This window comes from Rhinoderma darwinii, chromosome 11, assembly GCF_050947455.1.
Source record: "Rhinoderma darwinii isolate aRhiDar2 chromosome 11, aRhiDar2.hap1, whole genome shotgun sequence".
Classification (NCBI taxonomy): Eukaryota; Metazoa; Chordata; class Amphibia; order Anura; family Rhinodermatidae; genus Rhinoderma; species Rhinoderma darwinii.
In genome coordinates, this window is record NC_134697.1 from 83809348 (window position 1) to 83833441 (window position 24094).

General features: G+C 41.3%; 2 protein-coding genes across 3 annotated transcripts in view; one reads left to right on the forward strand and one right to left on the reverse strand.

Moving 5' to 3' along the window:
* Nucleotides 1-24094, forward strand: part of TIMM10 (translocase of inner mitochondrial membrane 10) — a 101033-nt gene that overhangs the window by 9382 nt on the left and 67557 nt on the right. Inside the window, exon 1 of one of the 2 annotated variants that reach the window (XM_075841881.1) lies at nucleotides 23389-23485. The exons of the other annotated variant lie outside the window; for it this stretch is intronic. The gene's annotated coding sequence lies outside the window, so the exon portion shown is untranslated. Of the gene's footprint in view, nucleotides 1-23388; nucleotides 23486-24094 lie in introns of those variants that run through there. 2 annotated transcript variants of the gene reach the window in all.
* On the reverse strand, nucleotides 1657-23979 carry LOC142663300 (plasma protease C1 inhibitor-like). Its single transcript, XM_075841876.1, has 8 exons — nucleotides 23873-23979; nucleotides 23665-23789; nucleotides 20316-20808; nucleotides 17509-17649; nucleotides 11753-11956; nucleotides 6817-6959; nucleotides 4054-4276; nucleotides 1657-2099 (listed from the first exon to the last, which is right to left on the reverse strand). Exons 2-8 carry the CDS (start codon nucleotides 23770-23772, stop codon nucleotides 1846-1848), a joined length of 1566 nt encoding a protein of 521 aa, XP_075697991.1. The 5' UTR covers nucleotides 23773-23789; nucleotides 23873-23979; the 3' UTR covers nucleotides 1657-1845.

Genomic DNA, 24094 nt, shown 5'->3' on the forward strand with positions numbered 1-24094 from the left:
TTACCATGTAGAGTTTTCCTTCAGTACAGAAAAATCTCCTATTTTAAAGAGGCTATCCCACAAAACACGTGTCCCCTATCCGCAGGATAGGGGATACATGTGTGTGATCGCTGGGGGTCTGAAAAGAATGGCGCGCCAGTTACGCATGCGCACAAACCCGACCGGTACTCCATTAATTTCTATGGAGCTGCCAGACACACAAGCCGGACACGGACAAAGTGCTTCTCATGGAGCACTTCTGGGGCCTTTATATCCTTATCGCTGGGGGTCCCAATGGTCGGACCCCCAGCGATCACACATATATCCCCAACCCCTTTAAAGGCCAAATACGGTTTGGTTTACACTTCTACACCAGATTCTCAGCATGAAGAACCCAGTTTGGAGCACAACAGCACCGGGGGACATTTTTGGGCCAGGTACTTACCACAAAATGTGACATCACAACAAGGTGAGCATTCACTAGTTGGTTTATCCAATTCAATATCTATACAGGACTTACTACTATATGGAGCACTCTGTTCTTTTATATAACTTTAAAGAGTACTATTCATAGTTAGTATTATATTTTTGTAATGATACACAAACTTTTTTTCTGAGAGGTCCAAGCTAACTGACAACCGCCGATAGGTTCTCTCTACATATATATATATTTTTTAATGAAATATAAGAAAGGTTAAAGGGAATGTGTCGCTAGAATTTATTTTTATTTTTTCAGTTAAACAATTAGTATTTAAGTGACACATTGTTTTCATTTTTTCACAAGTCAGGAAATATTATAAATTAGATTCTAATTTATAACATTTCGACGTGCTGGCCACTAGAGGGAGCAGTTCCCAAAATTGCAGCATGGTAACTGTGGCAAAGCAACCTCATTGATTTATGCTGCAAATTTTGGGTGGACACACTCTCCTCTAGTGTCCTCACACAATCCCCACTCCCTTCTTCTGGCTAGTGCCAGGAGAAGGAAGGGTTTTAATGTCTTCAAACCTCCTACACTGTGTGCCACCATTTTCTGAGCGACTGCACAGTGTAGGAGGATTAGATACAGAGCTCAGCAGACAGTATAACACGAACATACACAAACATAATACACATATCACATACACGAACATATATTACCTGCTCCTGCCTCCGCTGGCCTACACTCCTATTCCTTGCGCCTTCGCTTCGTTGAACATATGGCCGTAAGCCGCGTCCGAAAGTCGTCATCTTACTGTCCGGCAGCGGCTTCCGGTCCACATGAAAATGGCGCCAGATGTCGCTCTACCAAAGACCTTTCTTTTGGTCTGTGTGGGAGCGGCGCATGCGCCGTTCCCACACAGACGGCGTACGCTTCTGAGAATGGCTCCCGTTTGCATTCTCTATGGGGATGTATGTGCCGTATTCCATCTCTGTATGTGTCGTTAATCGACACATACAGAGATGAAAAAAAAATGGCAGCCCCCATAGAGAAGTAAAAGTAAAAATATATTAAAAAGTAAAAAATGAGAACACAATAAAAAATAAATAAATAAAATAAAATTTTGTAATACTATATTAAAAGCAATAAAATAAAAAAAAAAATCATGAAACCTTCCCTTTAAGTATTCTCGGATTAGCTATGAGCCTCCTATTTACCACCACAAATTTTTTTGTTAGAAAAGTACGACACAAGAAAATTGTTGAGTATTTATTCTTCAAGCATTACGGTGAATAATACATATACCTATATTTCTATGAACATTCTATATTTTTTGATTAAATAAAAAACAAAAATAAAGTACCTGGTTATTTTTGATTATTGGATAATAAGCAGTAACATATTCCGCGTTATCACATCACTGTATGATATGGTTATGTTTGAAGTCACTTACTGGGGTCTGTAACATGCCCAATAACAATGGGAATTTTGTTTTTATCATTAGCCAGAATGAAAAGGAAAGGTCTTTGCACTGAAAACAATGAAATACTACGGGCAACAGTAACCGAAGTAGCAGCTGCCGCTTTTAGTCCATCTTCTTTGATTTCCAAAATGGCACGATGACGAACATCACTTACTGTAAGCCCGGTGCTGTTTGACAAGGCACATAAATCCGGGTTTTCAAAAAGATCATAGAGACCTATAGTGCAAAAACAAATACTGTTAAAATGTGGCATTAGTTTCATTTTGGTACTTAACACATTGGCCCACACATTTTGGTTTTCAGTTTACACCTGATTTTGGAGGAAATTGCACAAGTTAAAATTGAACCAAAATTTGCAACATTTGTCTTCTCACGGCAAGAAAAGTGGGTCTGATCAAACTGTAAACAGATACCGTAAGTCTAAAAGATTTTTGATCAAAGACAATGGTGAAAAAAAACACAAATTAGTAACACAAACAGGTGTAAAAAAAAATTCCAACAGTCAAGAAAATTCCAAATGCACCAGATTTATTAAGAGGCGAACACGTTATAATAAATGAGGAGCAAATCCCTCCAACTATCCCCTGAAAATTCATTTGTTTTAAATACACCATTAACAAATGTAGGCGATTGTAAATGTAATGATAAAAACTATTAAACTTGTCACTCAGCTACATTTTATTAACTTCTACAGAAATGAACTCCAAAAGTACCATCCCGAAAACGGACCGTATCCGCTATGTAGCCGCTATTGTTTGTCTTCATTGGCTTTAGCAAGAGTATTTGCACTTAGAGTAGGCCATCAGTATATGATCAGTGGGGCCCCGACACACGGACCCCGCACCGATCAGCTGTTCCGGCTGCCTCCGTGTACCGGAAGCTATGCAGGGTTGGTGCCGGAAGGAGAATGTTCCGACCACTGTATAGCGCCTGTGCTAGGTTACTGCGGCTCTGCTCCTATTCACTTTAATAGGAGCAGTACTGCAGCACGGCCGCTATACAGTGGGAACACGGAGGATCCATTTAATAAAGATTACATCTAAGTTCATCAACTTAGATCTAATCATTATTAGCTGGATCCTGGGACCAGCTTTCAGCCGAGCCATCAGTCCAGCTGACCTGACGGAATCGGCTTTGCCGGAAGGATACATGATATATAGAAGCTCTATCTTAAAAAGTAAAAAATGTTATTAAAAAGTTACTTAAAATCCCGGTGTATACGTCAAACGTTTAATTCGATTTAACGTGATGTGAACTTTGCCTAATGCTTATTGTATCTGACTAACTGAATGATTGGTTAGCCCATTAACACAGAATGACGTACATATAGAATTTAGATTGTGAGCACCAATGGGGACAGGGACTGATATGAGGGATTGTGATCTCTGTACAGCACTGCAAAATATGTTGATGCTACATAAGCAGCAACAAAAAAAAAAAATGGTTCCAGGTAATTATCCACTTAAGGGAGCACTCAACTTTTTTTTATGACACTAGTCTCCACAAATATATATGTGTATATATATATATATATATATATATATATATATATATATATATGGAAACCAACGACCTCTGTTATTTTTAGGAGACATATTTCACAACCTATGGGAGAAAAACACCACTAAATGCTGGAAAAAACACCAATGCTGCAATTTTGAAAAAATGCCACCGAGCCAAAATAAACAGTGTTTGTGATGCGTTTAATAATCCCCTATTGACAACATATCTTGCCGCAGAAAAGTTTTTTTGGGTGAAAAAAGCAGTGTGTGAAGCCACCCTAAAATGGTTGTTTCAAAAGTTTCATTCTGGCCATTAACCTGGAGACAGGTTAACTTCTATATGCTCCTTTTCTGTGTCAGCCATTATAGAATTATATAATAAATATATTCTGCACTGTCATTATATTACATCCGTCCTGAATTTTATCTCTGTGTCCTAACAAACCCTTGTTCAGCCCTTTTTTAGCAGCTGATTGGTCGATTATGTCACCTGAGATAGCATGGTGAATCTGATTGGTCAGAGCCCTCACTACAGCTCCAGTTCTTAGACGTATTCAGACACAAGTCGACCCTTCAGACTCATTGGCCTGTAAGTGAAAGTTACTGAAAAATGGCACAAAGAGATACTAAAAAACGAAGAGATGTCATTAAAGTCCGACATAACTCACCAAGTAAACCTAATGTTTCCATTAATCCAATGTCTGAGTCCAGTTTCAGCTTTGGGAGAGATACAGCAGTGGCCCGAGGAGATTTTTTTTCTAGCTCTGTCATTAGAGAAGTTACACTTTGTGGTTCAAGACGCTTCTCTAGGTTTTTCAATGCGTCTTTTTCTTGTGACAGAGGCAGAAAGATGATGAGGCTGCAGTTTTCAGATAAGGGTAATCTGGCGACCTAGACGAAATGTTCAAAGAAACGTGTCAAAAACTTGCATTGGTCCAAAACGTAACATTTTTATGCAAACATTTTAGTAAATTAGAAATTAATCCTTACCCGTCGCTGCACTAGCGATTTACATCGGGAAAGGGTTATTTAAATATGGCGCCTGCTCAGAAACCGAGTAAGCGCCATAGCCGCCGAGTCTCTGCTATGTTACACAGCAGGGACCCAGTGGTAATGCTTGCGATCAGAGACATCTCTGATTCCAAGCATTTGACCCCTCAGATGCCGAGGTCAGATGTTACCACCGGCATCTGAGGGGTTTTCACTTTTACTTTACAAGCGGTGACCGCCTCCCGATCGGTGAGATCGCGGGAGCCGGTGTGTTTCTATGGCAGCTGGGAGTCTTGTGAATCAAAGGCTGCAGCAGTCACATGGACTACAGCATCATCCCCGGAGGCTGGGTTTCACTCAGAACAGATGGATGCTTCGCCATGACTATGGCCAGGGTAAGTATAAACCTTTTTTTTTAATTTATTTTTTTATTCCTGCAGTATTTCCACAGCCCGAAAAACTGCACTACAATTTGGTGTGATTTTTCGGGCAGTAGTCGCTGCGGTTTCCAGGACGGATACTATCTATCTGGCCTGTGCGTTCCTACCCTTACAGTTATGGAGTCACTTTCTTTTTTGTTTCAAAATAACCCCATTTCATTTATTACTTTAGTTGTTCACCTTTGAATCCCCTCAAGCTCCACTTTGCCTTTCTTGAACACAAAAATGTACACAATAGGGCAGATTTATTAATACTGTTTCAAATGTAGAAAGCTTAGAATTAGACTAGATGCGCTAAATTTATTACAGTGGCTCATGCTGGATGATAAATTTGGCGAGTGTTTAGACACTTCTATCTAATATTATACCTCTTGGTTGGTTTACTTTGGAACACTTTTTTTGTACCAAAATTTTGGCGCAATTTGGTGCAACAAAATCCATGCCTCCTTTTGTTTACTGTCGACTAATACCGATAAATCTTTTTTCATGTCAGTTTTACCCAGTATTTTCCCATTTGGTATGTAATGGCGACATGTATTTCCCCTTACATGTATTGGTTTTGAACATCATTTTCCACTTATCTGCCAAGCCTCTTCCATTTATAACATAATACTTTTCTCTTCTGTGTTAATTACTTCACACAGTTTAGCTTCATCTGCAAGAATGTGTTGAAAGACTTAAAGGGGTTGTCCAGTCCTAAAAATTTCATGGCTTATCCTCAGGATAAGCCATCAATATCTGATCAGTTGTGGTCTGACTCCCGATACCCCGCCGATCGATCAGCTGTTGTATCTTGTACAATCACTGCTTCCCCTGCATTACTGCTCACACTGAATAACTGACACACTTGGGAATCGGACCCCGACCGATTAGATATTCATTGATGGCCTATCCTGAGGATAGGCCATACATTTTTTGGAACTGGACAACCCCTTTAAAAAGTCATAAACACTTTTGTAATTGTGGTTCTATCTGGACAATAATCCTGTATATGTGCACTGTGACAACCTTTTTTGGAGGAAATATCAATTAGCCAGGTTGGATTTTACTGATAAGCTGTCTGTCTGTGCTCCCCATCATCCCTGTAAGGATAGAAACATGCACGCTTAGGTGATTAAAAAATGCATGTTTAGAAAGACGGGTATGATGGGCATGTCTAAATGTATTTCAGACTGCCTACTAATTTTTACGGCCAGCTTAAAGGGTTATTTCCATCTTGAGCATTTATGGATTTCTCATAAATGCGTGGTAGGTGGGGGTCTAATCTCTGGGACCCTTATATAATGAGAGAACTATTGACTGTGGATGTGAATCTGCAAACAGGGGCACTCAGAAACTTTTGTTAGCAAGAGGGAGTTTAATAGATATATAGGTTTAAAAAAGACCCCGGTCCATCAAGTCCAACCTTTCTCAATCAATTACTCATCATTCATTTCATTTCTAGATTAGTTATAACCCTCATTCGTCAGTAAATAATCATCTAGCCTTTTTGTTAAATGCTGACATAGTATCTGCCATCACAACCTCTTGGGGAAGAACATTCCATAGTTTGACTACTGTAACTGTAAAGAACCCTTTCCTATATTGATGTCTGAAACGTCTTTCTTCCACACACAATGGATGTCCCCCCGTCCTTTGTAGAGTCCTTGGAAAGAACAGATCATGTGCTAGTTCTCTGTATTGACCACACATATATTTATACATGTTAATAAGATCACTCCGAAGGTTCTTTTTTCCAAGCTAAACAAGCCCAATTTTTCTAGCCTTTCATTGTAAGCGACACCTCCCGTCCCATTTAGTAATCTCGTTGACCGCCTGTGAACCCTCTCCAGTTCTCCTATGTCCTTTTTTACAATGTGGAGCCCAAACCTGAATTCCATATTCAAGATGTGGCCTTACAAGGGATTTATAGAGCGGTAATTTTACACTTGAATCATGGGTTTTCAATGTGTTAGAATTTATGAATATAGTTTTACCACACAGCAAAATAGTGTTACATACATGAGCCTGCAATTCTGTATCTCGAATACTTTGTAGGGGATATTTGTGATTATTCATCATCGGGACTTTAATTGAACCTGAGGATGTTGTGTGGAAGATCTCCTTCTTTGTAAAATTTGGATCAAAACGATTTATCCATTTTCCTGTGGAAAACAAAATGGCAAGAGAAAGTATATTGCCATCATCAAAGCTATCAGCATCATGTAAATAGTGGTCCAAAATAAGAAAATAGTCCCAGAGGAGGAGAGTATTCTACATAAAGGCGGTGTACTGCACTTATAGGGGGGAAGGACATATGTGGGTGGCAGTTATAGGGGGCATGTGAATGGCATTGCATTGGAGGGCTTGTAGCTGCACTGTATATAGCGGGCATCTGGTTGGCACTTTCCATATGGGTGCAGTGTATATGGTGCACATGTGGCTTGCACTTACGAGGTGCATGTGCAGGTACGTTGTATGGTGGAGCATGTGGCTAGCAGTGTATTTGAGAATCCCGTGGCTCTCAATGTATATGGGGCCATGTAAACGAAAGAAAAGATGAAACTAGAGTATCAGCACTTTCATAGAGACATATCAGAAGTTTTGATTGGTGGGGTCCGGGTGCTGAGACACGCACTGTCGCTGAAACTAAGGTGCAGAAGCGCTTAGAATAAAATAAGGGTATAGTCTACAGATAAGTCCAGTGTAATGCATCCATGGGCTAACTAAATAGAACTAAACATGGTGTCAGTCATGTGACCCACACCGAACCTAGTTGAAAATCCAACACTTCCTTAATGGTAAAACTCGTGGTTTTATTTCTTCATTTAAAATTTATGTCAGAGGTATTAACAACGCTTACGCGTTTCAAGCCAGTTTGGCCCTTAGTCATAGCAATGATAGTCACATGTTACATGGTTTAATACATCCAATCAATGGTTTGATAAGGGTCACATGACATTACCTACTTCATCTAGGTGTAAGGTGTGTGGTAATTGTCAATTAAGGGTCAAAAGAAGCATTGTGAGAAATCTAATAATGATACAATAAATCATTCTTAGAATTTAAAGCCCATGTACACCTTCGAAAGCAATTATTATTATTTTTTTTTAAATAAAATGTGTATCAGTGTGTTTGGTGCAACTTTGTAATTACATTTTATTAAAAATTATCTTTAGTTTTTGAGATACAGCTGCTTTGTGGTCTGAATACAAAGCTGTATCTAGCACTGAATCCTGTATCCGTCAGGTCAGTGAAACTGACGGGTTCAGGGTCAGCGGGTCCTGTGTGTCTCTGACACGCAGGATCAAGCTGTTACCGATTAAATTTTTTTGTTAAAGGGAACCTGTCACCAGCATTTTCGGTACCAAGCCAGCAATACCTTGTGAAAGTGGGTGAAAAATCATTGTTAGCTAACCTATAAATATGTTAAAAGTCGGCTCTGTACCTTCAGTATTCCGGTATTCAGTGGTCCCGCGCCGTTTGCAAATGAGCACAAAAGAGTCAAATCTTCACTCGAAAAGAGTCAGGTTTTCATTCCTCCGGCGTTTCAGAGTTGGCTCCGCCTCCTTGTTTTTGATTGACAGCTTCTCTCACTCCACTGCACATGAAATCCCGCGCTTGCGCATTGAGACAGTTAAATATTATGTTATGCTGCATACCATACGACGACGAAAGGGGGTGTGTACCCGCGCGGCGCATGCGCAGTTAAATATTTCAGGATGAATGAAGCAGGGAAGGGTGGTGAGGCACGCATGCGCGAGATCTGAAACGAGATTTCGGCATTTAGGGCTGTACAGGCGGCGTACGTGGGCGGAGTTAAGATCGTGCGTCACTAAGCTAAATTGAATTACCATAAATGGCGGTAAAACTTTAAATGATAATATTTCGGGCAAGAGGAGGACGTGAGGAGAGAAGAACACATCAATAAACTATGGACAGCTGCGGCCACTACAGGGTCAGGATGTTTTATAAGGTAAGATGGTGATGACAGGATCCCTTTAATAACTTAGATGTAATCCATTACAGGTGTATCCTACGCGTCAGAGAAACACAGGACACGATTTCACTGACCTGGTTAGTCCCACTGATCTGACGGATTCAGGTCTCAGTGCACGACACAGCTGCTCTGTATACAGGATACAAAGCAGCTGTATCTCAAAAAGTAAAAATAATTTTTAATAAAAACGAATTCGAAAGTTACACCAAACACACATATATATATATATTTATTTAAAAAAATTGCTTCGAAGGTTTACATAGCCTTTATTCCGGTTAGATACCTCGTATTAAGTTGGAAAATCCATAACACTTCTCTTTGTAGGAGACAGCGCCGCCGGTCCCGCTTCTATTAGGTTTGTACACCCTTTCATTACCATAGAAACTAAAACTACTCAGGTTACTCTAAAGTTTACTGATAAAATGTTTGGCTGCACCGGAGGGGTTAACGTGGAATGTGTTCAGATACTACTGAGGATTTTATGGGAAGGCTTATATGAATTAGCACGCGAGCCAGTTACTAATTCCGCTCTAGATTTTTTGGAGACTATTCCTTATTTTCGTTCCAACATCCAATTTGGATATCCCCTATTTTTTATCCTTTTTTGTTTCCCACTAGACAAAGTGATGAAATCTTTACTGTTGGAAAAGGCTGATTTTGTTCTAATATATTCACCAACCGGTATTGATTTAATGGTCTGTTTCGGACGGTTACTCGTGGCGTGAATAACCGTATTACCAGCTGTTTTTTTTCTATATATAAGCATGTCTCCACTTTAAAGGTAGCATGGTCCCCTCTCAGCTTCACATAAAAGAAACTGATTCTGTTAGGGTACGTTCACACTGCTTTTTTTCAGCCTGATTTTGGAGTAGAAAAGCCTCCTTTTACTTTCCAAAATACACTTGAAATACGCCTGCAAACAGTGTCCAATTGATTTCAATGAGAAATACACTGTTCTGTTCACATGAGGGTTTTTTTTTAAACGCTGCTGAACTAAAAAAAACGCCTCGTAGAAAGAAGCTTTGTAGAAAGAAGGAGCATGAGCATTATCATTGGAGTTCCAGCTACAGGCCGCCTGGCTCAGGAGGGTCCCCGCTGGCTCGGGAAGCATTCACATATAATTGGACTCAATTGCATCCAAGTCCTAAGATGTGGATACAATTGACAGCGCTGGGAATCGACAGTTCCCTTCCCTATCATTTGGCGCTTTTCTTTTGATGCAGAGGGCACAATGACTTCATCATGCCGCCTGTGTCATTCAACTGGTGCAGGCCGGCTCAGAAGAGACCACGCCTGCTTCGCTTAAAGAGGCTCTGTCACCAGATTTTGCAACCCCTATCTGCTATTGCAGCAGATCGGCGCTGCAATGTAGATTACAGTAATCAGCATTTGCAGGTAAGTAGCTACATCGACTTACCTGCAAACGCCGATGCTGCTGCAGAATCATCTGTAGCCTCTGGTGCCGACACGATGCAGGACCTGTGAGTGACGTCACAGATCTGCACTGCCAGAAGCTGGGCGTTCTGAAGAGAAGTGGATGACACTTCTCATCAGAACGCCCAGCTAGTAAAAGTAGTAAACACTCCCCGATGTACGCACATAATACACGCCCAGTTGTACTTTTACTTTTCAACACGCCCAGTTGTACTTTTGCAAGCCTCATTTGCATAAATACGAAAATGGTCATAACTTGGCCAAAAATGCTCGTTTTTTAAAAATAAAAACGTTACTGTAATCTACATTGCAGCGCCGATCTGCTGCAATAGCAGATAGGGGTTGCAAAATCTGGTGACAGAGCCTCTTTAAAGACGGAGTAGGAACAGTTACAAGTGAGTGTGCTTGTTGTGGCATGGTGCACTATCTACAGGGGGCAGTGTGTGACACTATCTACAGGGGGCACTGTGTGTGGCACAATCTATGTTGAAAACGCACCAATATAGGACATGCAGTGGGTTTCACGCAACGTACACACGCTGCGTGAAAAACAACGCATGTGTGAATGGCCCCATTGAATTGCATGGGTCCGTGTCCTGCGAGTGGTTTCAACGCACAGCCCACGGACGTGTATTACGCCCGTCTGAATGAGCCCTTAAAGGTCACATTTGCATAAGTTTGCATTTGGATCTGTGTGAAGAAAAAGACTAAAACAATAGTCAATTCACCCTTTAAAAAAGAAAAATGGATCAGTTTAATAAATGCCAACTGTATGCAAAGTTGTGATGAATCCGTATCATGGATCTGATACACTTTCTTGAGGTATCCGGTCATTTGTGTCTAATGTATACGGGCAGGTTTTCTGAACAAATATAATGTGAACCTAACCTTAGTTTGGCTGTTTGCTTTAAGGCCCTGTTTACACTGAGTTTTTTGCAAGCAGAAAAAAAATCTGTCTCAGAATTGCATGTGCTTTTTTTTCCACGTTTTTAAGCCGTGTTTTTCCTCCGCTGCCATTGAAGCTATTGCAAGGACTGCGGGCAAAATGCGTGGCGAAAAATGCTCAGAAACAAGCGCCGTGGGTTTTTTATGATTCCCATGATTTGAATGGGAGGTCACAGGCGGAAACCGCGGCATGACGGCTATAAGCCATTCGGGAAAAAATACACCTCTGCCTCCCATTGAAATCAATTGGGGACGTTTTTAGACTTTTTTGGCGCTGATTCTGAAGCAGTTTCCGCCTCAAGATCAGCGCCATAAAACTCAGTGCGAACTCACTGAGGCCTTATTCACACGAACGTTGTATACGTCTGTGTGAAGGCCGTTAAAACAACGTCCATCACACAGATGCATTTATTCCAATGGGGCCGTTCACACGGCCGTTGTTTTAGCGGACTGTGTGAAGGGTCCGTTGAAAAAATAGAACATGTCCTATTATCTTCCGTTTTCATGGATCCCTCGATAGACTCAAGTCTAAGCTTGAGACTGGTACTCCGATCCCTACCCATCTTATCGAGTCATTACCTTGGTATTGTATTACATTGATCAGCATCAGTTGGAAGTCCGGAGGAATCTCTTTCAGCACACTTGTGATAAGACCATTTGTTGCCTTAGAAACCCAACTATTAATTGTCCTCAAACCCTTCTTCTCCTCTCTTTGTAATTGTATCCCTTTAGATCTATAAAATCTTGATGACTGGTTGATAAATTCTTCTTTTAGAGAAAACTCTGGGGAGAGAAAACAAATATGTAAAGTGCTGGTGTTTCCTAATATACGACATTGAAAGACAGCATAATATTATGAGATTTTCTTATGTCACATTTGTCTTAGGCCCTATGCACACGACTTCGTCTGCAATTGCAGATCGTAATTAAAGTCCGCAATTACGAACCCATTAATTTCTATTGGCCGCGGACACCTTCCTGTATATTTGCAGGAAGGCGTCCGGGCCGTAGAAAGCCTCCACAAAAGATAGGACATCTATCTTTTGCTTTTTACGGACCGTGCTCCTATACTTTTATATGGGAGCACGGGCTGAAAAAGCGGGTGGTTGTCCGTGGCCATCCAGCAGCCGGCTGTGCCCGTAATAACGAATCGTGATTACGAGCACGGCCTTGTGCATGAGGCCTTAGGTTATGTACACCTTTGACATCATTTTTATATATAAAAAATATATATATACTAGTATATATATAAAATTGTGTATCAGTTCAACTTCCAGGATGCATTTTATTAAAAATTATTTTAACTTTTTGAGATACAGCTGTCTTGTATCCTGTATACAGAGCAGCTATATCTTGCACTGATTCCTGTATTCGTCAGGTCCGTGGGAGTGACGGGTTTGGTGTCAGCGGGTCGAGACACAAAGGACCCGCTGACACTGAACCCGTTAGTCCCGCTGACCTGCCGAATACAGGATTCAGTGCAAGATATAGCTGCTCTGTATACAGGATACAAAGCAGCTGTTTCTCAAAAAGTAAAAATAATTATTTCAGGAAACTGTGTAATGAGACCACTTATTGACTATATATCCTTGGGAAACGCCAACGAAAATTCCCTATTTTTCCATTTGATCTGCTAAAGATTACCCTTAGAAGAATTCTTCAATTGGAGCCACTTTTCACGGATTTCCACTGTACTGGTACCTTAGGGGCTTTGAAAATGCAACATGATGCCCATAAACCAATCCAGCAAAATCTGCGCTCCAAATGGCGCTCCTTCCCTTCTAAACCCATGGTGTGCCCAAACGGCAGTTTATGACCACATATGGGGCATTACCATACTCAGGAGAAATTGCCTAAGAAATGTTGGTCGGCTTTTCTCTTTTATTCCTTGACGAAATTAACATTTTTGAGAAAAAACTACATCTTATTGGGAAAAATATATATATTTCATTTTCATGGCTCAATTCTAATAAAATCTATGAAACACCTGTGGGGTCAAAATGCTCACTACACCCCTAGAGGACTTCACTGGGGGTGTAATTTGCAAATTGTTTTGTTGTTTTTTTCTGGTGGTCATTCTTATGTTTTGCACTTTAAGGGCACTGCAAAACTATAGTGGTGCCTAAAATCCCCCCTGATAAAAAGGAGGCCCCGAAATTCACAAGCTTCATTAGTGAGCCCTATGTTTCAGTCAAGTAACACACTAGGGCCACATATGGGATATTTCTAAAAACTGCAGAAACGGGGTAATAAATATCGAGTTGTGTTTCTCCGTTAACGCTTGCTATGTTACAGAAAAAAGTTTCACATTTCACCTTCACTTTGCTATTATTCCTGTAAAAGCGCTTAAAGATTTTACGAAAGGTACAAAATGCTGTTTTGAATACTTTAAGGGGTTTAATTTCCAAAATGGGGTGATTTATAGGGGGTGTCTAACATAAAGGTCCCTCAAAAGCAATCCAACTTCTACGCTCTAGAAGATAAAATGGAATTTCATTGAGACGTGGAGGAATCATCATTTAAGACACCTTAGACTACAACCATGAAGCACTCTGTATATTAGACAACAGATTCTACTACCAACCAATCAAAGAAGATCCAACAGAAGAATACAACAAAGACCTATCTTCCCTTCTGCCAACAGCAAAAGCAAGGAATCGAATTTCGTTTTCATTAACAAACCCAAAATATCAGTATATTACAATTGCCTAAGATACATAAAAACTCCCTCCAACCCACTGGAAGACCCATTATCTCAGGAATTAATAATATCACGTCCAATCTGAGTCAATACATTGACTTTCATCTACGGAACCTGCATTGAAAAAAGTGAGGATAAATGGCACATCTGCCTTGATCACCAGTGCTGTCAGCTCACTGTATTCCAACATACCACATTCCCTAGGTATCAGAGCGTTTTCCAATTTCTTAATAAAAGATATAACAATGCCGCCACCACATACACTATTTATACTGGATAGCATCAAATTTTCCCTAACACACAATTACTTTGTTTACAACAACACTTTCTATCTACAAATGTGTAGGACTGCGATGGGCACTAAATTCGCACCTAGCTTCGCAAACTTTATATTGACTGGTGGGAGAAACATTACCCATTTCTCCCCTACATATGATACTATGGCAGATACATATATATGACATTTTAATCATATGGGAAGGACCAATCTCTGAAATTTTCCGGTTCCAAGATTACCTAAAAAAGAATTCATTCAACTTGAAATTCGACACCCAACACAACAAAAATCAAATCAATTTCCTAGACCTCACGCTGACAATAAATGACTCAACTATACAGACAAAAACATACGCCAAACCAACCAATGCAAACAGCTATCTGTGCTTCCACCTCATAATATGGAAGAGAAAATACTGCGTGGCCAAATTTAAGAGAATCAGCAGAAACGGTACCAATGCCTTAGACTGCATACTACAAATAGACAAAATGACTGAGTCCTTAAAAGAACAACAATACCCTGCAAGGCGACTAACATCTGCAATGAGTTCTAGAAGAAAGAAGACTAAAAAAAAGACAGAAAGAAGAAATAACAGCATCTACATCTATATAACCCATTAAAGATACCCAGTGATGTGATGGCGAAACAAGGACAAAATGGAACTACATATACCAGTCATTACACAATTCTGCAATCAAGCATGAACCATCAGAAAATTACTGGACAAAAACTGGTCTATTCTACAGTGACAATATTTTACGATACTCACTTGTTGCGAGACCAAGAATTATAGACAGAAAAGGGGAATTCCTAAAAAAAAACCTTCTGGCCCCCGCACTAAAAAGCGACAAAAAAATATATATACGGTAAAAGGTTGCCATTGGAAACACAGAAACAAATGCATCATGTGCTGCTACATGCTAATACTAATACATGCTACATACTAATCACATCTAATATCAATAGAGCATTTCACAAAAAAACAAAATATAGACTGGGAATCCAATTACATTGTATATCTGACCACCTGCACTTATGGGCTACAATATGTGGGAAGGACCACCAGAAGACTCAGACACAGATGCCTGCAAGAACATAAGAAAATGTAAAATAAATCCCCTAACCCATCATACGTGAACTGAACATATAGGCAAATGACTCATCGGAATCGACATCATTGAAGTAAGGGTAGGAAAAGACCGTTTTATAAACCTATGCGCCAGGAAGTCTACAAACTTAGCACTTTGAAACCCAACGTTCTCAATGCAAACATCAACATAAATGGAGATTAGCTCATCCATTTAAAAAAAATATTTTTGATTAATATTTTGAATAATATTAACAATATTCTTTTAATAACATTTTGATCTATCAGGGGCTCCCAGAATCCAATAATAATCTCTTGTTTCACTACCATACCCTATGTAACCTTGACTACCAATAAGTGGACATCCACATTTTATGTTTGCTTATACTTTGACATATCCACTCCACCACTTTACCTTCAACAGCATTAGTCATAGGCTATTCCTACTTCAGAGACTCTTGCTATAACCATTATAATTGACATCACCCAATCTCCATCTTCTCGTTTCCATTGATCAAATCATAATGAATGGAATTCATCTTCTCACACAAGACGATGATATTGATTTAAAGTAGTTCAGCCAAAGCACATCAACCATCGTTACAATACCTTCCTTTAACCGACCCGATCGGTAATCGTCACTGAGTCCTCGATCTGACTTGATCGACTCCTGTCCCTTTCGCTCATTCGATTAAATAATTCCTCTCTCACGCTCATGAGTCGGTTTTTGTTTTGGAGGTGAGGATGTACTATGCTCAGCTATATACTGGTTTACTCAGGTGTCACGCTGTGAGAGGAATGATTACTTGTCTCTAAGGCCCCATGCACACGACCATAAAACCGCAGACTGTACCATGGTCCGCGGTTTTACAGAACCATTCGGTTCTATTGGTTGCGGACACTTTCCGTAGCTCTACGGATGGGTGTCCGTGCTGGGAATTATGGAGCATGTCCTATTTTTTGTGTTTTACGGGCCGTGCTTCTATACTTTGTATAGGAGCACGGCCTGAAAATGTGGGCGGCCGAGCCCGCAATCGTGGGCTGTGATTACAGGCACGGCCGTGTGCATGGGGCCTTAGACGTATTTAACGGTTTTAAAGGTCTTATCATTGAATGTGCATGGGCTGAATAGTCAGTTTAAACGTTCTAGATTATGGAGAGAAGTATTATAGTCTCAGTTTGATATTATTTGTGCCCAGGAGACCAATTTTAAGAGGGATAAGACACCTAAGTGTTAAAAGTTTTCTTGTGTTTTTGGCTATAAGAAGGGTGGGGTTTTGCTCACCACAAGAGACACTCTAGCCTTTACTGTTACTCAGTCTTGGACTGATACCCTGGGTAGATACCTGATTAGGTACTTGTTCTAATAATAACAACGGGTATACTTTAGTCGGAGTCTATGACCCGAACTGTAGACAAGTTGTTTTTTGTTCAACAAACTTTTTAAAATAAGTCAAAGTAGGTTCCTTGAAAGTCTGTGGAGATTTTAATATCCCGGTTTTCTCTGACATGGTTTGTTCCAATAGTACACAAAAAGGTAGGCCCTCATTGGCACCTACACTATATGGACAAAAGTATTGGAACACCTACACATTACACCTACAAGAGTGTTTATGACATCCCATTCTAAATCCATAGGCATAAATATGGAGTTGGTCCCCCAACCTCTTTGTAGCTAAAACATCTTCCACTCTTCTGGGAAGGCTTTCTACAAGATTTTGGAGTATGTCGGTGGGAATTTTTGCCCATTCATCTAGAAGAGCAGAGATCAGACACTGTGATTGGACAAGGGTGAATCTTCGTACTCGTTCATCCGAAAGGTATTCGATGGGGTTGAAATCAGGAGTCTGTGTGGGCCATCCAAGATCTTCCAAGCCAAATTCTCCCAACCATGTCTTTATGGACCTTGCTTTGTACACTAGGGCACAGTCATGCTGGAACAGAAAAGTGCCTCTCTCAAACTGTTCTCACAAAGTTCAAAGCATACCATTGCCTAAAATGTCTTGTTATGCCTAGGCATTAAGATTTACCTTCACTGGAACTAAGGGGCCTAGGCCAACCCTGGAAAAACAACCCCAAAGCATTATCCCTTCTCCACCAAACTTTACAGTTGGCACAATGCAGTCAGGCAGGTAACGTTCATCTGGCATTCGCCAAACCCAGACTTGTCTATCAGACCGCCAGATAGAGAAGCATCACTCCACAGAACACGTCTCCACTGCTACTGTATATATATTTTTATTACTTACCCCTTCTCTTTTATTTCTCACCTTTATTGAAGAAAATTTCATTTGCACTAACAAATGATTCATAACTGGTTAAGTTTTGGATTGCATCATGCACGCACGCGGGGTCTTTTATACCACCGTACAATGTATTCAGCATATCTTCCTTTGTTTTTCCGCTAGATCCTGAATGCAAAAAAAGTCAATAATGATTTAATAAAGATTTTTACCATTAGCAAAAAAAATTAATATTGGCTCAAAATATTACTTTTACTAGCATTTCTCTAAAACCAGAGCATACGCTTTTGTGGCCTTTTTGCTGTGATGTCCCCATTGACGTCAACAAAGTATGGTACTTCCTGGGCCGATTTGGCACTATGTGAACACTGTGCTGCACATTTCTGTTTCTTTCCTCTTTTAGAAACTTGGGAGAAATGCTTTAAAGAGATTCTCCGGTTCTCCATAAAAATTTTACATTACAGTATGGGGAATGTTAAGTTAAATTACCTGGTGCCCTCCTTTTTAGCTTTTCTGTTGCGTATCTGCTGATTCCTGGTTTCCTCTGAATTCATCAAAGTGGCTGCTAGCTTCTCAGTCTAACATATGCACACTGACCTTCGGTTGTCTGAGACACTCCCCCCTTCTCTTGGATGGACGATCTCCGATGACTTCAGCACTGGAAGACACAGTATGGACACAGTGGTGACATCATCATTGCTGGTCATTTCGAGAGCAGGGGTAAATATCTCAGACTACCAGACACAGTGTGTATGTTAGGAAATGCCTATTCCTTTAATGATCTCCATGACTACTCTTCTGGCTTCTGGTTGGCTCTGGTTTTTCCTTGAGCCTGTCTCTTTTCTCTATCTTTCTGCCTATCAGATTTGGTTTAGTATTTATACCTGTCCATCTCACTCAAACTTTGCTTGCGATTTTTCTTACCTTCTGGTGTCCTGATCAAGCTTCTGACTAAACCCCATACCTCTGACTTTTGGACTTCATGTAATACTGACCTCGGCTTGTGTCTCGTTAACCTCTTGTTTGCTGATTTGGATTATCTGCCCCCAGCCGGCTTTGACCTTTGCTTTACCTGGTATCCACTTGCTTATTGATTTGGACTTTCTGTTTAACCTCTGGCTGTCTGGTCATCCTGTTTAGGTTTTCCTGCATTGCACCTCTTATCCAACATTAAACTCTGTTAAAACAACCTGGGTTTTATGCAGCAAAAAACACCCCGCATTGTGGTGGGCTCTGGCGAATACCATAGAGTAGCCTTAGACTCTGTTGATCAAAGTTGTGGCAGATTCAAGGTTGCGGATTTATATGCACGCTCTCTCCCAGCAGTCTCCAGCAGCCTTTGGGGAATCGCTCTCCAAGCAATTCCATAACAGTGTATGGGGTAGACTTAGAAGCTGGCGGCCACTATAGATTAATGCAGAGGGAACCAGGAATCAGCAGATCCCCAGAAATGCTAAAAAGGAGGATACCAGGTACTTTAACTATACATTCCCCATATTGTGTACAATTTTTATGGTGAACCTCACAGTCGCTTTAAGACATTCCTCCAATGTTTCTGAGAGACTTAGGCTGGGTTCCCATGTAGCGTAAACGCTGTGGTATTTCCGGAATGGAATTATGTGTGGAAATTCCGCAGCATTTACAGTAGCAGTAAAGTGGATGAGATTTAGAAAATCTCATGCCAACGCTGTGGGGGGAAAAAAAGCAGCGAAAACGTTCATAAATTGACCTGCGGTGTCATTTTAAATACGCATCATGTCAATTTATGCGTTTTCGTTGCTTTAATGTTGAGTGTTACGACTTTTGCGTCGGAATCGTAGTGATTCCGCTGCAAAAATCGCAAGTTGGGAAAAAAAAAATCACATACTTACCCAGAATTCTCTGCTCCTGCGTCCAGGGCGGCCTTCTGGGATGACGTTTCATCCCATGTGACTGCTGCAACCAATCACAGCGGTCACATGGGATAAAACGTCATCCCAGGAGGCCAGGCTGCAGGACGTTAGAAGGATGCGACACCATGGTTATGGCCGGGGTAAGTTTGAATGTTTTTTTTTTGCTTTCTGGTGCAGTTTTTTTGATGAGAATATGCTGCAGGTTCTAGGACGTATACGCTGCAAAGTTTTACGCAGCGTATCCGACCCGAGGGAACACAGCCTAAAAAAAACACAGAAATGTACAGCACAGTACTCACAAAGTGCCAAATGGTGCACAGGAAGTACCATACTTTGTTCCAGGTATTGCAACCGGTATGTTGACCCTAACATGCCACCGTATTACAGTTGCCTGAAATTGCCCTTTTGATAAGTTTTTTTAAGCCAAAATCAGAAATAGACACTAAACAAAGCATAAGGCCCCATGTACACGAACGTGTTTTTGTGGCCGCAATTCCCCCGAAAATCCACGGGAGAATTGTGGCCCCATTCATTTCAATGGGCCCATGCACAGGGCCGTGGTTTCCATGGTCCGTGCATGGCCCAGGAGCCTGGAACGCAGAAAGAACGGACATGTCTTATTACGGCCGTCCTCTGCAGTCCATGCTCATAGAAAATAATGCACGTGGCCATGTGCACGGCCCGCGATTTGCAGGCGGCTCGCGGGTGACACTCCGCTGCCGGCCGTCCCGAAAATCACGGCCATGCACATGGGTACAGTCGTGTGCATGAGGCCTAACAGATATCTTCTTGTGTCCTCTTTTATGCATCCAATCCTAGTTTGGACTTAAAAAATGCATGAAAAACCCCCACAAAATCCGCACTATGGTAACAATTCATATGTTTTGTATATTCTAAAAAATTCGCCAGTGTTTATAAATGCGTGCGAAATTTGTGTCTCACCTAACATTAGCTGCGATAGTCCAAAAGCAACGCTAATCGGAGAAATCACAATATTTGATTTTCCAACATGGGATGACAGTGTCTTGAACAGATTCAAAGAGAATCCAGTTAATTCCCTCGCAACATCCTCGGTGGCATTATGAAGATTTGCGCATTCTGGCCACATAATGGAACAATTGTTTTCCATAGATTCCTTGTCTCTGGTTGGGTCATTTTTGGTGTCATATTGGTTTCCATTGTGGTCTTCATCTGGGACTTCGTTTTTTTCTTCACTATCGGCTGTCGTGGCATTTTCCCATTTCATGGAGGACTGTATTGGAGATTCTGCTGCTTCATGCATCCTTTCCATTTCTATTGGTATTTCATTTTCATTTATAGGAACTACGTTTTTACTCTCTGTTGACTGCTGCGAGGTGGTGATATATATAATAGTTGTTGCCTCTTGAGTAAGGTTTGTTTCTGTTAAGTTCCATTTTGTAAGAGCAAAAAAATCCTGAATTATAAACAAACAGAAGACTTTATAAGGCATGTTACCTGTATATAACAATAAGGGTATGTTCACACGATTAACAAAATACGTCTGAAAATACGGAGCTGTTTTCAAGGGAAAACAGCTCCTGTTTTCAGACGTTTTTTGAGCAACTCGCGTTTTTCGCGACGTTTTTCGCTGTGTTTTCGCTGCGTTCTTTACGGCCGTTTTTGGAGCTGTTTTCAATAGAGTCTATGAGAAAACGGCTCCAAAAACGTCCCAAGAAGTGTCCTGCACTTCTTTTGACGAGCCGTCATTTTACGCGCCGTATTTTGACAGCGACGCGTAAAATGACAGCTCGTCTGCACAGAACATCGTAAGACCCATTGCAAGCAATGGGCAGATGTTTGCCGACGTATTGGAGCCGTCTTTTCAGGCGTAATTCGAGCCGTAAAACGCCTCCATTATGTCTGAAAAGAGGTTGTGTGAACATACCCTAAAGGATGCATTCAAATGTGGAAGATTTTGTTACAGAAATTTCTGTGACTGAAAATCACTTCTATTCATCAAAATGCGGTTTCTGCAGCAAAATCTGCCACGCGTGACTGCACTCTAACGCCAGGTTCCTGCGTAGCGTAAACGCTGCGGAATTTCCGAAATGGAATTGTGTGCAGCATTTACAGTAGCAGCAAAGTGGATGTGATATAGAAAATCTCATGCCTACGGTGCGGAATAAAAACGCAGCGTAAACGTTAATAAATTGACCAGCGGTGCGGGATTTAAATCCGCAGCATGTCAATTTATGCTGCATTTTAGTTGATTTTCCGTTGCGGGATTTCCCCGATTGAATTCAATGGGGATGCAAATCCTGCAACAGAAAGCCAAGTGTTGCGACTTTTGCAGCGTATTCGCAGTGATTACACTGCAAAAATCGCTACTACGGAAAAAAAATCGGACTTACCCAGAACTCTCTCCTTCCTGCAGTCTGACCTCCTGGAATGACGTTGCATCCCATGTGACCGCTGCAGCCAATCACAGGCTGTAACGGTAGTCACATGGCATGATACGTCATCCCAGGAGGCCGGCCTCCTGGGATGAGGTTACATCCCATGTGACCGCTGCTTCAGCGGTCACATGGGCTGCAGCGTCTTCCAAGGAGGCCGGGCTGGACTGCGCAGGAGGGACGCGTCACCATAACAATGGGTTACGTAAGTATGAGCGTTTTTACCGCTGCTTTCCACAGCGGAAATTCAGTCCGAAAAAAATGCATGACATGTACTGTGGGTTTCCAGGTCAGATACGCTGCGGGGTTTCCGACTTAGAACCCACATTGTGGTGCAGTTTTTCTGATGCCCTGCAGCTTGCACTAATGGGATGACGTTTCATCCCATGTGACCGCTGCAGCCTGTGATTGGCTGCAGCAGTCACATGGGATGAAACGTCATCCCTGGAGGCCAGGTTGAAAGCAGGAGCAGAGAGATCTGTATGAGTATGAGATATATTTTTTTCTGAGTTGCGATTTTTGCAGCGGTATCACAGCTTTTTCTGCTGCAAAAATTGCAACATCTGCTATTTTTTGCAGGTTTTACCTCCCAATTGAATTCAAAACCTGCAACAGAAAAACAGCGATTCCGCAACATAAAATGACATGCTGCGGATTAAAAAAAACGCACCGCAGGTTAATTTATGAACAGTTTTTTTGGCTTATTTTTGCTGCTGTGTGTGGATGAGTTTTGTTCAAATCTTATCCACTCTGCTGCTACTGTATTATGCTGCGGATTTACGCTACGTGTAAACCCGGCCTAAGGATGTGTTAAAATGTAGATATTTGTGTATTTCTGTGTATTTATGGTGGTCTAGAGTGGTTTATCAGTTTGTCATGTCTAACCGGGGCCCTGGCGACTGCCACATTCAATTGTATGTTCAACCCTAGGACGCAGATACAGATGAATACTATGGTGGATCAGGGAGCCAGGCCGGCATCACGGTCCCTTCCTGGCGTCTCATAGGCTACTGAGGAGGCTGTGGAGCAGCTCCATTGGTTGCGGGAACGGGTCTAGGTGAGTACTATTTTTTGTTATTTGTTTGGGGGCACTATCTACAAGAGGAAGGTGTGGCACTATTTACAAGGGGGGGCTGTGTGGCACAATCTACAAGGGGGTAGGTGTGTGGCACTATCTACACGGGGGTGTGTGGTACTATCTACAAGGGGGTGGTTGTGTGGCACAATCTACAAGGGGGGGTGTGTGGTACTATCTTCAAGTGAAGGTGGGGCACTATCTTCAAGGGAGGGTGTGGCACTATCTTCAAGGGGCTGTGTGTGGCACTATTTACAAGGGTGTGCCGGATCATTATTAATGGGATCTCATAAAATACGAGAGGGTAGATGATCTACAACTTGCCGGCCTATCTGTATTTTTACATTGCACACAGAACTGATAATTATTCATTGTCGGGTGGGGGGGGGGCATTTGTTGTGGTGTAGGTGGGGCTCAGACAAAAGTTTGCTTTGGGGCCCAGTCTTTCCTAGTTACGCCCCTGGAAGAGACAGACATTCACTTCCTGCAGACTCTCCTCCTCTGCTCTGTAACTAGTAGTTTGCTTGATGACATGAGGTAAACAGCAGATTCAAGGAAGGGAGACACCTAGTGGCAGTAACTTCACACAGAATTTGCATGGATAAAACGACTACATTTTTACAGTAAGTAAATTATAAAGTTGATCTATATGAGGTATACTATTAGTTAGCATAAGTTGTTTGAAAAGTTAGTGTCTATTGAAGGTATGTCATTTCAGCATTGCAGGTTGCAAATAAATGTACCCACTACATGGTAAAGTACAGTCAATGAACATTAAACAGATGCATCACATTTTTCTGACCTCTTTTGCTTGTACTGCGCTGACTTCTGGCTTGAATTGATGTGAGTGAGACACATTGTTTATGCAATTTGCAGTTGCAAAAAGGAAAACCACATGGATAAGTTGCATTGTAGATCGAGAAATGGCTGAAAACAAGAGCAGAGGATGTTTGACTTTCAGTGCAGTATTAGATTAGTAGCAATTGTATTATTTTTCCATGTACGTTTACCTCTGATGTTAAGCTTTGTGATCCTAAGTAGTCCTCTTGTTGTGTATCTCTTTTCTCTAGGTTTTGCCTCCAGAAGCACAGTGTACGTATCAGTCAGTCAGATTTACAGAATTTCATTGGCTGGAATGGAGAGATTAATAGTTAAACATTCTCTCCAATTCCTGTAAATTCACTGGCTTCCCGAAAAGTTCCTCCCCAGCATTTCCCAACTAAAAAAATAAG

What these genes read in the sequence shown, in the direction of transcription:
- LOC142663300 (XM_075841876.1), bottom strand. Translation starts at nt 23,772, where the DNA reads ATGCAACTTATCCATGTGGTTTTCCTTTTTGCAACTGCAAATTGCATA. An exon ending in GCGCAGTACAAGCAAAAGAG is followed by an intron (nt 20,809 to 23,664) that starts GTCAGAAAAATG and finishes TTTATAATTCAG; the next exon opens with GATTTTTTTGCTCTTACAAA. An exon ending in ACTATCGCAGCTAATGTTAG is followed by an intron (nt 17,650 to 20,315) that starts GTGAGACACAAA and finishes TTTTGCATTCAG; the next exon opens with GATCTAGCGGAAAAACAAAG.